This window comes from Chionomys nivalis, chromosome 10, assembly GCF_950005125.1.
Source record: "Chionomys nivalis chromosome 10, mChiNiv1.1, whole genome shotgun sequence".
Classification (NCBI taxonomy): domain Eukaryota; kingdom Metazoa; phylum Chordata; class Mammalia; order Rodentia; family Cricetidae; genus Chionomys; species Chionomys nivalis.
The window spans coordinates 3278470-3293357 of NC_080095.1; the positions used below are offsets into that span (position 1 = coordinate 3278470).

General features: G+C 38.8%; 1 protein-coding gene across 1 annotated transcript in view; it reads left to right on the forward strand.

Annotated features, from left to right (window-relative positions):
* Itgb8 (integrin subunit beta 8) overlaps nucleotides 1-14888 on the forward strand; it is a 90720-nt gene that overhangs the window by 68296 nt on the left and 7536 nt on the right. Inside the window, exons 8-12 of the mRNA XM_057782887.1 lie at nucleotides 2849-2938; nucleotides 5865-5999; nucleotides 8215-8617; nucleotides 11002-11227; nucleotides 12260-12366. Coding sequence (XP_057638870.1) covers nucleotides 2849-2938; nucleotides 5865-5999; nucleotides 8215-8617; nucleotides 11002-11227; nucleotides 12260-12366 — 961 coding nt within the window. The remainder of the gene's footprint in view (nucleotides 1-2848; nucleotides 2939-5864; nucleotides 6000-8214; nucleotides 8618-11001; nucleotides 11228-12259; nucleotides 12367-14888) is intronic.

Sequence of the window (14888 nt, forward strand, 5' to 3'; positions counted from 1 at the left end):
AAGAGAATGGACAGCCTTGTCTTGTTTCTGATTTTAGTGGAATCACTTTAAGCTTCTCTCCATTTATTTTTATGTTGAATGTCAGTTTGCTGTATTTTGCTTTTATTATGCTTAAATATGTTCCTTGTATCTATGATCTCTCCAAGACTTTTATCATAAAGGGGTATTGGATTTTTTCAAATGCTTTTTCAGCATCCAGTGAGATGATAATGCTTTTTTTTTAAGTTTATTTATATGGTGAATTACATGGATATATTTTCACATGTAGAACCATCCCTGCATCTCTGGGGTAAAGCTGTGGTTTCTTATTGTCTGCAACAATCTGTCCAGGAACTTCTGGATTTCAGGGTTTCCATTGAGAAGTTGGGTATAATTCTATTAAGTCTGCCTTTATGTATTACTTGGACTTTTTCCTTTTTAGCTCTTAATATTCTTTCTTTATTCTGTATGTTTAGTGTTTTGATTATTATATAGCAAATGGACTTTTTTTGTTCCATCTATTTGTTGTTCTGTAAGCTTCATTCATAGGCATATCCTTCTTTAGCTTGGGAATGTTTCTTCTATGATTTTGTTGAATATATTTTCTGTGCCTTTGAGCTGGAGTTCTCCTTCCTCTATTCATATTATTATTAGGCTTGGTCTTTCCATGGTGTCCCAGATTTCCTGGATGTTTTGTGTTAATAATTTGTTGGATTTAACATATTCTTTGACAAACAATTCTATTTCTTCTATGGTATCTTCAATGCCTGAGATTGTTTTATTCGTCTCTTATATTCTATAGTTCCTATTTGTTTACCCAGATTTTCCATTTCCAGAATTCCTTCAGTTTGTGTTTTTTTATTGCCATTATTTCATTTTTCAAGTCTTGAACTGTTAGTTTCACCTGTTTGATTGCTTTTTCTTGCGTTTCTTTAAGAGATTCACTGACTTCTTCTAACTTTTTGTTTGTCTTTTCTTCCATTTCTTTAAGGGAATTTTTAATTTCCTTTTTAGTATTCTCTATCAGCTTCATAAAGTTATATTTAACTTCATTTTTTTCTCCTTTTCCTGGGTTAGGGTGATCAGGTTTTCTTGTTGTATGACTACTGGGTTCTGGTGTTACCGTGTTGCTTTTTAGGTTGTTGAATGAATTCTTGAATTGGTACCTACCCATCTCTTCATCCAATTGGTGCAAGCAGTGTCTTTGCCTCTTTATCCAATCCTTGCAGTCAGTGTCGGTGTCTCATGGAGTCACTGGGGTCTCCAGAGATGGGTGGTTATGGGGGTAGAGTGGAATTCTCTGATTAATGGCTGGAGAGTTGATCACTCACCTCTTGGCTAGCTCTGTGCAATTACAGACTGTGCATCAGAGTTCTCATGAGGTTTGTGGGGGATAGGTGGGTTTCGGGGTGAAGTGGAACTTGTAGCTTACAGGGTCCAATCGATATGTGTGTGTGGGGGGGGAGGTTGGAGCAACCTACCTGACAGGCGTCATTTTTATAAACCATATTTATCTGGGTTAAATGGCACTTGTAACTGTCTCCTAGGCCCATTCTCTACCTGTCTACCTAGACAATCCACTGAAACTACAGGCATATCAAGACATTCTCTAAAGCAGAATGTTCTGTTGAAATCATCTTTTGCTTTCAACAGCTAAGTCTCTCAGGACAAAACAAACCATTTGACCTCGTCTATCTCTCTGTCTCCCTAAACTGTTTCCTGCCTTCTACTTGTCTCTTCAGCTATGCTTTTAACTGTGTGTACACATACGCTCATCAACTTGTGCCCTTGCTGGGTGCGTGGTTCTTGCTCTCTTCCCACCCCATAGAACCCATTCTCCCTCCTTGCTTAGCTCTAACTTATCCTTTGGGCAATGCTTTAAAATCACTTTCTCGGGGAAATGGTCCATGACAATATTCCTTAGATTGAAATGCTGGCTGGTGTCTTTCCTCACAGCACCTGGGCACATCTCCATTGTGTCACGTGTATGGTGCCTTGTGAAATTGCTCCCTAAGGATTGAAACTGTCTCAGAACAGTTTATTATAGTGTTCAGTGAGAGTTCTTTGCTGGGACATTAAAATTACTAAGTGATATATTTCCCCATGACTTGAGATTACATATCCATTTTGTCTAAGCCTGGCTGGCACACATAACTTGGTGATGTTTATAAGTAAAAAAAAAAAAAGAATAAGAAAAGTGAACTCTGATGCCTTCATAATCTGCTTTCCTCGTCATAACTCTGCACGGTAGACTGGGAAGCTGTTGCTCATTCTCATATCCTCTCAAGAGACACCCAGAGTTTTACTCATCAGCTCCATGAAGCTCACCCCTTAACTTTCCATCTGTCCCAGCTTGTCCCAAAGTGTCATTTCACAGAAGAGTATTTATATTGAATTTGTTCCTTTGTCACATGGGATCAGAGTTTAGGAACTAAAAGAGAACTGGGAATACCAATTATAAATATTAAAGTATTTGCAAATTACAGTTCTAGAGTAAATCATTTTCAAGTGTACATTTTGAATCTCTAAGTGGAGAAAGCAACCACAGAGCTTTATCAACTTATTTGCCCACAGAGCTCTGTTTATGTTAAAAATAGTTTAGGAAATGCTGAGCTAACTTTAATTGGGTTTGAGGTCATGTAATTCAGGACATATAGCAAATACTCACTTACACACAAGACCACACACACTGACACTTCTAAGTTCTCTGAACTGGCAACCCTCTGAGCTTGTTTGTGGTTTTTGTCATTTTTTTTTTCATTCACAAAATGACTTGCCTTTCAGAGAGCTACAAAATGTTTAATGTCTTGACTGTTGACTGTTCCCATGCAACTATTGTATCATGTACTGTGACTCACATGTTTGATAGGACCTTCTGCCCCTTTTGCCTGGTGCCATTGCTGGAGAGATAGAATCCAAAGCTGCAAATCTCAACAATTTAGTAGTAGAAGCCTACAAGGTATGTACTGCCCATGCAGTTTTCTCCAACTCAACTTTTACTACCATTTTTGTGACAAGGTACAAAGCAATACTGCTGCATCTTGCAAGGAGTAACAGAAAGAATGTTAGACTGGGAATTTAGAGCTGGGGTTATCCCTAAATGGACCACAAACCAACAGTGGTGTCTGATGCTTGGAAGAGTCAGTTCTTTTCTCTGTGCCTTATTTGTCCCAAGGACAGGTGAACCAAGATTGGTCCAGCCATCTAAGTTTCCTTCCAAATTGAAAGTTCACTGAGTCACCAGCTTGTCACAAAAATTTGGATAGTTTCCTACATTAATTTAGCAACAAAATAAAACAATAACCATGCTGTTATCTAAAGAACAATATTTAGGGGTAAATGGACTCTCTATGATACCGAGATCACTGAGAAGGCTCTGGAAGGGTCTCCATGATCAGTCATTGTAGTGTTCAGTCAATTATCATTTTCATTGAAACAGGCAAGAGTTCCTTTCGCAGTTGTCCTTTTGGGTCTTTAGCTGTGTGCCCTCATTAGTCCTGGGATGAAGAGATGCATGAAGTTTTAAGGAAACATCTGGTCTCTCCACCTGGATAATTTCTTATTAGAAAGCTCTATAAAACTGCTACCACTAACTTTTCATGTCCATCACTTTCTATACATGCCTTCACTTAATCCACACACCTGACCTATCAGGCAACAGCTTGTCGTCCCATTGTATATTTGTAGGAACAAAGAAATAAGCAAATTAACCATAGTGCACACAGCCAACAAGCAGAGGTGTCAGGATGAAATTCCAGGTGTTACTCCTTTTCTCAACTGCTTCCAGCTGTGTGATATGGTTTGTTTATCTTTCTTTGATTTTTTTTAAACAGGGTATCAAAAACTATGGTTTATTCTTCCATGGATTTATGGGCCAGTTATAAAGTCTTACTTTTCCAGATTTTCTGCCTGCCTGCCTGCTTGCCTGCCACGGAGAATTAAAGTATCAAGAGAGCCACAGAGCTGTAAAAATCGCTCCGGCTGCTTTGCTGATTGTCTTCAGGCAGCACCTGCTTGCAACTTGGGTTTAAAGCAGGGAGGCGGAGGTGGGAAGCAGACGCAGGGCAGAAAAATGAAGACACTGTTTAAACATGTTCTTCTTTAAAGAAATAAATCTTGCTAGGTTCACTTTTGCAGAGGATTTCTTTACTGTCTGAAAGCTGCATAGAATGAAATGAACTTAGATATCTTGAATTACATTTCTCACTCCTAATATATATCTCACTCCTAATATATATAATTTATATGATTTTATAATCATATAAAAGATGTTGGATCTTAGAGCTGAAGAGACAGCTTAGTGGTTAAGAACACTTGCTTCTCTTCCAAAGGATAAAGGTTCAGTTCCCAGCACCCACATGGTAGCTCACAACAGTTTCTAACTACAGTTCCAGGAGATCCATCATTACCCCTTTCTGGCCTCCATCAGCACTGCACACACATACATGCAGGCAAAACATTCTTACTCATTTCTTAAAATGTTAGATCCTTGGAATTTTGTATTAAGAAAAGCAAAGCATATCCATACATCATTCCTATTAGTAGTTTGTTTTTAAGAAGTCATCGAAATGAAAGGGAGTTTATGCAATCAGTCCTTTCTGTTACTACAGTGTATCTCCATCATATTAGCCCAACATACATAAGCTGGTTTCTTTTCTGTTTCTTTGTTTGGTAAGCACAGTATAGCCTTGGGCTCCTGATCCTGCTGCCTCAGCCTCCTCCCGAGTCTGCAAGGTTATAAGCACATACCACCACATCTAACTTTTTAAAGTCTTTGTGTCAGACTTAGGAAAAATGAGACAGGAAACTAGGAGTGAGACATTGTCTCAAGCAGTAAAAGCAGCCAGCACTGTTTGACCTTACATTCTTTGTTTTGTGCAGATGTGTGACTACCTTATCCCACTGTGCTTCTGTATAACCTTGCTGTGGAAGAATATTAGTGAACTTAACAAAAACTGACTTTGACTACTCCTTAAGAGTGTATTATTTTTAAGTGCGTATATCTTCAGAATTCTGTTAGAATTTTGTTTTTAAAGCTAAAGAGAAACAATTCACAATTCATTGAAGTATTAGGAATCAGAAAATAGTGTCTCTTCCAACACCTCTTAGCTATCAAACAGCATTTTGTAGACTTCCACAAGACCTTTTAGACAAGAATGATGAAGTTTAACATTTCACCAGAACCTTGATTTCCAAAGCACAAAGATGAAAAAACATTGTAGAAATTTGTCTTCACATGGTACTTCAAAGACATTGGCCTAAGTGGTTTGAGATCTTATAGGAACAGAAAGCATGACATGGGAGGCATGTCTTGACCCAACAGCCAATACATATCCGGATTGTTTCATACCATTGAAAACTTCTTCTGGTTTACCAGAATTCTCTGGATATGCAGATCTTGGCAAGAGAAAATTGTGCATGTTTGTGTGTATGTGTCTGAAGTAGTCTTGTCTACACAAATAATATTGATGAACTTGAGAAAAACAAAGGGTATGTTTCTTTTTTGTCAAAATCATGTTTCCTATTGTAAATTGTTAAAATTCACTTATGAGAATTATTCTTTGAATTTCATCATTAAATATCAGCAGTATGATTTTGAAAGATTATCATTTCAACATTTGATAAGAGAAATATTTCTAAAGTAATTAAAATGTGTAATCATAGACATGTGGAAAATCAAGCCATTTCAACAAGCTGATCATTCAGTATTTCCTACATGTTTTAAATATAATTGAGTTATTAAAAGGAACCATCATTTTATTCATTTTTTAGATATATGCTTTGATTAAGTTGAATATTAAATCTAGAATGACGTAATATGCATGAGTCTGTTGCTTACACTATTAACTATTGCTATATGTAATTAAAAATCAATGTTTCTGCAGAAACTCATTTCAGAAGTAAAAGTGCAAATGGAAAACCACGTACATGGTGTCTATTTTAACATCACTGCCGTCTGTCCAGATGGGACCAGAAAGCCAGGTGCAGTTGGATGTGGAAATGTGACAAGCAATGATGAAGTATGTGGTGTGTGTTTTTCTTGTTTAAGAAAAATTGTTTGGTGTGCTTTCTCATGAAAAAGATCAAACTACTATAAAAAATGCTACTAACTACAAGAGTCTTGTTTGAACTTTAAAGTAGCCTTCTTGTCTCTTCTCAAAGTTTCTTCTTAATGTAACTGACTATTCTCTCAAATGTCCAAGTTAGCATAAGTATTTATTGTGTTAACTACTTATTAAATATTAGTGGCAGTACATTTTGTGGCACAATTGGTCTAATGAGGAAATCACATCCTTTCTAACAAGCAGAATCTGTAGTTATACTAGTGACAAAGTGTTTTTAATTTCAAATCTGCTCATTCTCAGAGTATGGGATTGAAAGTAGCCATAGGAAAGAATGGAACAGTTGATAAATGTGAAGAATTCCGAAATCTTTCACTTTTTGATGGCCTCAAGAATAAGATCAAAGAAATTGGTTAAAAGCAGTCAAATCGAAAGGATGACACCATTTATCCAATAACTAGAAAGGGTGTGGAATGCCAAGGGAGAACTCCAGTTTCAGCATTATCAAGAGGCAGGAGCAAATGAGAAGTGCACAGCAGAGCACAGCAGGCAGAGTGTACTCTCTGTGGGGTCCTGGGGTTGGGGTGTCAGCTCTCCAGCATCATTTACTTCTGCTGCATCTGAATGACCTAGGTGAGAAAATTTCAAATTTTTCTTACTTCTCACTCTAAGGTTCTGTAATTTTATTACTTTAATTATATCCTGGTTGGGAAGGAGGAATTTTCAAAGTCCTAAAGATCTAAGATTAAGTCAAAGAGAGCACGTTTTCCTCTTCAGTCAGAATAAATTTTTCCTCCTGGGAACATTATAAGCTGTGGGTAGTGTGACTGTGCCATAAGCTGTGTATCTTTAATTAATTATTCCAAGCTTCTAATTCTGTAGTTTCCTCTGTATCTATCACTTGGATATTGTTCAAAAGACATCATATATATGTATATACACATATAAATGTATAATACACATTTGATTTCTGCTAGAGAAAGGCTTCTTGTAGCAATGTAACACTAAGTTAACTGCTGAAAACAAATCCAAGACTCTTGAATTTACAGCAGTGATTTGCCTTCTTTCTTCTATGGCCTTCTTGCTTTGAATATACCCTCTTCAACTAAGTTGTAGAAACAGTTTGACTCCCAGGAGCAGTTTACTCTACTAGTCATAATAGCAGTTACCACATCATTTTACACATCTGTGAATTCTTAAAATTCTTAGAGGTAGAGACAACCTGAGTACAAAACAACACCAACCTCACTGATTTTGATGTGATAAATCCATTGCAAATGCTTGCACAGAAAAGCCTAAGGGTAGGCCTTTTATTTCCTGCTACGTAATTTCCAATTGAAAAGTCCAGAATACTCTATTTTAATCTTGGAATTTAATTATTGCAATGAATGTCAGTCCAATACACATACACACATATACAGAAAGTTTATACACACAGTTATATATAAAGCACCTGAAGAAAATATAGATATTAAATCAATCATGTTATGGAAAAACAAGGAATTAGAGAACATGGAAGAAAACTGTCAGAAAAATAAACTGTAGTTCTAGGAGGAAAAAAAAAACTCTTAATTCTTGCCAGTACATTGGTAGTTCTGGAATGGCTTCTGCAGGGTGACAACAAAGTGATTCTGTATTAAGATCTTGAAATTGGAGAAAAAGTACTAAGCCTCTTTCTCCTGAGTCACATCAGAGACAGCATTGCATTCTCCTTCATGGACAACCTGTATATGCTAAAGATCAACTCTGGGCCTTTACTTTGGCCTCTAGAAAATAGAATATAAACAGATATTATTGTCCATAAGAATACCTCAGGGTTCTGAGCCAGAAGAGCAGAGACATGTTACTTTACTAACCCCAAATTTCCAATTCAGGAAATAAACCATAGTTCCACAGTTCTCTGTGAAACCAGTTATCTAAGGGGCACAGACACTTGAGGACAAGTGGGCATATGGTGATTTACAAGCCATTTAGCAATTGTTGCTTCCTTTAATTCTAATTGATCAGTGAAGTAAAAATGGAATCAAAAGTCCATTCTGCACCTACATATGAAAGAGATTGAATGTGTGATTTGTAAATATTGTTTCTCTAAGATATTCATTGTTGATTCAATTATTACTGAATATAGTGTTCTAAGGATGTGAATAAATTTACTTTTTCCTTTGAAATTTAGGTTCTTTTCAATGTAACAGTTGTGATGACAGTATGTGATGTCACGGCAGGAAAAAACTACGCAATCATTAAACCCATTGGTTTCAATGAAAGCACTACAGTCCACATACACAGAAGCTGCAACTGTCAGTGTGAGGGCTGCAAAGGGTGTGAAGGACAGTGTGCCGAAGCCGCCCTGGATCCCCAGTGTCCACAGTGTGATGACAGCAGGTGTCACTTTGGTGAAGACCAGCTTCCCTCTGAAACTTGCAAGTTGCAGGAGGGTCAACCTGTCTGTAGTGGCCGAGGAGTCTGTGTCTGTGGGAAATGTTTATGTGACAAAACCAAGCTTGGAAGAGTGTATGGCAGATACTGTGAAAAGGACGACTTTTCTTGCCCATATCACCATGGAAACGTGTGTGCTGGTGAGTTGATAAGCACAGGCAGTGGGAATTAATTACAACTATATTGCCATATACATGTGTGTATCTTTAAATCTGATGTGATGAAATGTTGTCAATCAACTCTAAATTAAAGTTCAAAAGCTCATAGTCTATGAAATTAGGTCAAGGCAAGATCATATTTATATTTTTAGTCTGAGTACAGCAACTATTTTTTAAAATCAGAAGCTAAAATTAAATGCGAATTTCATGTATCCCTTGATCTTGGAAAGATTTACGCCAGCAAAGGAAGTTACGGGTGATGGCTGACACATTTCCTAGAAGAATGGGGGGTATTCTTCTCTAAAGGTCTGACTCATTCCGACAAGTAGTACCCCTCCTGCTTGCTCAGAGGGTTTTTATTTCTGTCAGGATGAGGGGAAGTGAGCTATAAAAATATAATTCCATTCACTGGAAAATCCTTAAAGCATCGCTGTCTATGATATTCTAAGTTTGCAGCCACTCCCGCCTCGCCAGTTGATTTTTGAAGAGCCACCACCAACAGAGTGAGCAAAAGACGCACTCTTCAGAAAGCGCTTGGTCACTCAGTAATCCAAGAGTTTCCTCTGGCCACACACACAGACCAGCTTTAACAGTGAAATACGATAAGATAAAAATATCAAGATTATTTTTTGACTAATTCAGTTCACTGCCACCTACTGGTAAAAGTCCAGGAAAACCTATGCAGCATCTGAAAATTAAAATAAAATATATTTTAAAATAAACTACCTGTTATTTTAATTCCTTGATTGTTTTTCTGTGAAAAGGTAAGTTTACTTATCATAAAAATCCCTCTTTTGTATGTGCATGTTAGTAAGGAAATATGTGTTAAATTATTGGAAAACAAAAATCAAAAACTATAAAATTTAATTCTCTATTCTTGTATTGGCAGAAATCTTGTAAAGTACAGAAACACACTATTACAAGCCGTCTTTTTATTCTATTATATACACAAAATGTTCTGTACTCTAGACATTTCTTCAGCTGTGACTAGAACTGTGGATAGGAAGGAGGATAACTTCAGAATAAACCAGCAGTTGTCTATTATATTTTATAGGGAAAAGAAATATTTTACAGCAATGAAGAGAATGAAATTTCTAGCATCAGTCAACAGAACTGTCTCTCTAAGCAATTTCATATACAATGAGAACCTGAGGTTCTGCTGTATAATCTCAAAAATCAATGTATTGACCCTGTCTATATGACTGTGACCACACACCTCACACACACAGAGGCAACTGAAAATCTGCTCTGAATTGCTTGTGTGAGCACAAGCTCCAAGGCTCACATGAATTTTCCCTACCACATTCTCTTGGGGATGAAAACTCATGTTCACAGGTCAGCTGGTTAGGATTCGGCATGCTAGCTATACAAAGGAATGAGATAGACTGGGTGTTCGTTTGCCCGGCCTTCATTTGTTTCACACTTAGCAAATTGAGCTGGTTCAGCAGTAGGCTTTAGGAACAATTAGCTTGTGAGGTATTCAGCAATAAGAGAAGGGAGAGAGAGAAGAGAAAAGAAGGCAGAGAATAGAGGGAAGAAAGAGAAGAAGGACAAGGTGATAAAAAGTGTGAAAAGGAAGGGTGTTTATAGTAAAGATTTACTATAGATTTATAGTAAAATAAGCTTGAGAAATACTATATAAAATATACCACCTTTGGAGATTTCTATTTCACATTAACATATTAAATTTTGGACACTTTCTAATAGTCTAAAATCCGTTTAATAATGTGTAGCCAAGATTTTCTCAAAAAGTTAATTGTCTGCATAAATGCTTCCAGACACACACACACACATCCCTTTTCCTCATTATATCACCTAGAAACAGCTCATAGCACAGATTCAGCCTGTCCTGCTAATCCCCTGTATTCTGTTCTGAGGATAAAGGAGATTATTTCGGCTTCTCAGAAGACCTGTCTTTAACCACACCTGCATCCACAGAAGCAGTAGCATGGCTGCCCGGTCATTCTGCAAAGCTTTCCTGGGGCCTAGTAACCGTGACAAGGGTAACCTGGAGTCCACTGACCAAATACTTTCTTGCTGATTTCAAGTTCGCTTTTATGGCTTCATTATATTTATGTGCTTTTAATTTAAAATTTGAAAGCATAACGGCATTTAAGAAGTTAGGCAGCCACCAAAGTAGGGGCTTTCTTCATGTATGTTAGCATAATATATTGGTAGAAGAAAATTATCTCCAATAGAACAGCTTCGAAAACAAACACTCCCAAATATTGGCACTGCTTTGTCAAAACAAGTTGAAACTGGTGCTGTTTCCATTCATAGGACTATTAAATGTTCCCATGGAAATGAAGGCAGCTTACACAGTTAGTGGGCCTGCTGACCCTGATCCTGCTGTGTCTCTGTTATAGGGCATGGGGAGTGCGAAGGTGGCAGATGCCAGTGCTTCAGTGGCTGGGAAGGAGATCGGTGCCAGTGTCCATCAGCCTTAGCACAACACTGTGTCAATTCCAAGGGCCAAGTTTGCAGCGGAAGAGGCACCTGTGTGTGTGGCAGGTGCGAGTGCACTGACCCCAGGAGCGTTGGCCGCCTCTGCGAGCACTGCCCAACCTGCCATCTCTCCTGCAGTGAAAACTGGTATGTTCTGTCTCCAACAGGAGCAAAGCAACCCTTGCTGAAAGCTGTTTTCATTCTTTGTTCTGCCTTTTTAAATTTTAGTTGCTGGATCCTTAGTTATTCTAAAATAATAATGACGATGATTTAAAAAACTGAGTGAGACATTCTAAGAATTAGGATACTGAAGTTCCCATCTTTGGCTAGTAAGTTCCTTTGGAAAACTTAGAACAAATCTACATAAACTACTTTGTTTGGTTGTTTTTTTAAAATAGTTTTCTAAAAATAGGGGCTGCCAACTAGCCTACTAATCGCTTGTTTAGCTGTGTGATGTACAATAAGCTGTTAAAACTCTGTGTCTTTGGTTAAAAATTGATGTGGGATTTAGGGTCTGCATACCCTGGAAATGAACGAGCAGTCTCCACTTACAAGATATAAGACTAATACCAATACGTTTGTGGAAGAATTAAAGTTGCTACGAAGCACTCAGGGTGCACAAGTGGAAAGCCCTGTGTTACATGACAGCGGCGCTATGAACACGTGTTCCAATGGCAGTCTGAGACCTGTGTAAATGTCACTGTGTCTACGGTTTGCTTGTTCAAGTTTTTACAACATGTACTTTCTCAGATCAGTAATGCAAATAAGAATTTTAGAAATAAGCATAGGAATTTATTTAAATCATTCAGAAATGTGATGTTTTACTATAATGGAGTTTATTCATTTGTTACTGGGTATTTAATGCAGGTCTCACATATGTTGGGCAAGTACTCTACTAAGCAACATATCCTGTCTTTTTTCTTTTTTAACTTTTGAGACAGTGTTTCCCCCTGGCTGGTTTCATTCTACAGCTCAAGCAGCCCTCGAACATATAATCTTCCCGCCTCAGGCTTTCGTGTAGCTGGGATCCCTGGACCACCAGGCCTTGCTCCTGGAATTAGTTTCAATTGGACCTAATCCAAATGTGTCCATCAGTTGCTGTTTTGCTGTTGTATTTTTCACAGGAAGTATCAGTGCGTTGCCTTTTTGTAGTAGTAACCCTTTGGCCTTCCTGCACAGGAGCTGTGTGCAGTGTCTCCACTCTCACAATCTGTCTCAGGCTCTACTTGATCAATGTAAAACATCCTGTGCTGTCATGGAACAGCATCGCCTAGACCAAGCATCAGGTGAGTGTGTGGAGGTTCCTGGGGCTGAAGGGTCTGCCGAGCACTACTTCCTTCCTCAAGGAAGGAGCAGTGACTTCTTACTATTCCCTTATAAACACTTTGAAAGCAACTTTTACCACTCTGCCTCAGATACGTTTTATTTTATTTATTTATTTATTTATTTATTTATTTATTTATTTAAGATTTCTGCCTTCTCCCCGCCACCGCCTCCCATTTCCCTCCCCCTCCCCCATCAAGTCCCCCTCCCTCATCATCCCTAAGAGTAATTAGGGTTCCCTGCCCTGTGGGAAGTCCAAGGACCACCCACCTCCATCCAGGTCTAGTAAGGTGAGCATCCAAACTGCCTAGGCTCCCACAAAGCCAGTACGTGCAGTAGGATCAAAACCCAGTGCCATTGTTCTTGAGTTCTCAGTAGTCCTCATTATCCGTTATGTTCAGCGAGTCCGGTTTTGTCCCATGCTTTTTCAGACCCAGGCCAGCTGGCCTTGGTGAGTTCCCTGGTAGAACATCCCCATTGTCTCAGTGTGCGGGTGCACCCCTCGCAGTCCTGAGTTCCTTGCTCATGCTCTCTCTCCTTCTGCTCTTGATTTTGACCTTGAGATTTCAGTCCGGCGCTCCAATGTGGGTCTCTGTCTCTGTCTCCTTTCATCGCCTGATGAAGGTTAATATTCAGGAGGATGCCTATATGTTTTTCTTTGGGTTCACCTTCTTATTTAGCTTCTCTGGGATCACGTATAATAGGCTCAATGTCCTTTATTTATGGCTAGAAACCAAATATGAGTGAGTACATCCCATGTTCCTCTTTTTGGGTCTGGCTCACCTCACTCAGGATAGTGTTTTCTATTTCTGTCCATTTGCATGCAAAATTCAGGAAGTCATTGTTTTTTACTGCTGAGTAGTACTCTAATATGTATATATTCCATAGTTTCTTCATCCATTCTTCCATTGAAGGGCATCTAGGTTGTTTCCAGGTTCTGGCTATTACAAACAATGCTGCTATGAACATAGTTGAGCTACGTTTTAAAAAGTGTACTTCTTTGTATACACACTATTTCCTTGATGGTGCTCCATTTTTTAGTCTTCCAGAGATGGAATAGCAGAGTGGCCGGAGTCACCTCTCATCCTCACAGCTCTCTTCCTGTGCCACCTGCCTCCACCAAGGAGCAGGCGAATTATCCAGACAAACATCCAGAAGCCAAAGCATAGGTGCCCCATGGAGAGTAATTTCTCTAGGAGATCTGGAGCCATGATTTTTCTTTATAACCTACATTTGCTGCTGACCCTGCTGACCCTCCTCATATCTATCACTTTATTCTTCTGTTTCAAGTCAAACCCTATTTGAAGTGATAATCTGCTGTTGCAACATACCTAACTTCCAAAGGTTATGAGGCTGGACATGTAGTCTGTTGGGAGAGCACTTGCCTGGCATGGGTAAAACCCCATGTTCAAGGCCCAGTACCACATAAAACTGGGCATCATGGCATATAACAGAACTTGGAATGTGGGTCCCAGAGAATCATAAGTTCAAGGTCAGCCTCAGATACATAGGGAAATCAAGGCCAGCCTGGGCCACATGATATCTGCCTGTTACACTAAAAAGAAAAAAAAAAGAAAAATGAAAGGAAAAAAGATAAAACTTTAAGGTGAATGATCTAAACCTGACAAAGTAGAATGTGTTAGTTTTAGGCTCAAGACCTTAGCCTAAAGCATAGTAAGTGAAAAACATCAGCCCATTTGTAAAGCTTCCTGAGACAACACCTCATCTATAAAACACAGGGTCAGAACAGCATTGAAAAATTAAATGACACTAAATAAGCCAATGAACATAAAAGAAATACCTCAAGTCAGGGACTGAGAGATGGCTCGGAGGTTAAGAGCACTGGCTGTTCTTTCAGAGGTCCTGAGTTCAATTCCCAGCAATCACATAGTGGTTCACAGTCATTGATAGTGAGATCTGACGCCTTCTTCTGGCATGCAAGCATACATGGAGGTAGAATGTTATATACATAATAAAAAATGAATCTTTAAATAAAATAAGAGGTACCTCCAGTCAAAGGTGAAGTATAAATGGGAAAGAGTTACGTTCATAAACTGCTTTGAGTGCTCACCCACTGAGACGGTGGGGCTGATCTAAAGGGAGCTCACCAAGGCCAGCTGGACTGGGACTGATGGAGCATGGGATAAAACCAAACTCTCTGAACGTGACTGACAAGGAGGTTTGACTGAGAAGCCAAGGACAATAGCACTGGGTTTTGATCCTACTGCATGCACTGGCTTTGTGGGAACCTAGGCTGTTTGGATCCTCACCTTCCTAGACCTGGATGGAGGGAGGGGGACCTTGAACTTCCTACAGGGCAGGGAACCCTGACTGCGCTTTGGACTGGAGGGGGAGGGGGAATGGGAGGAAGAGGGAGGAAAATGGGAGGAGGTGAAAATTTGTAATAATAACATAAAAATTAAAAAAGTAACAATGAGAAAACAATTAAAAAACAGAAAAACAAAAAAACTGCTTTGAAAAAAGT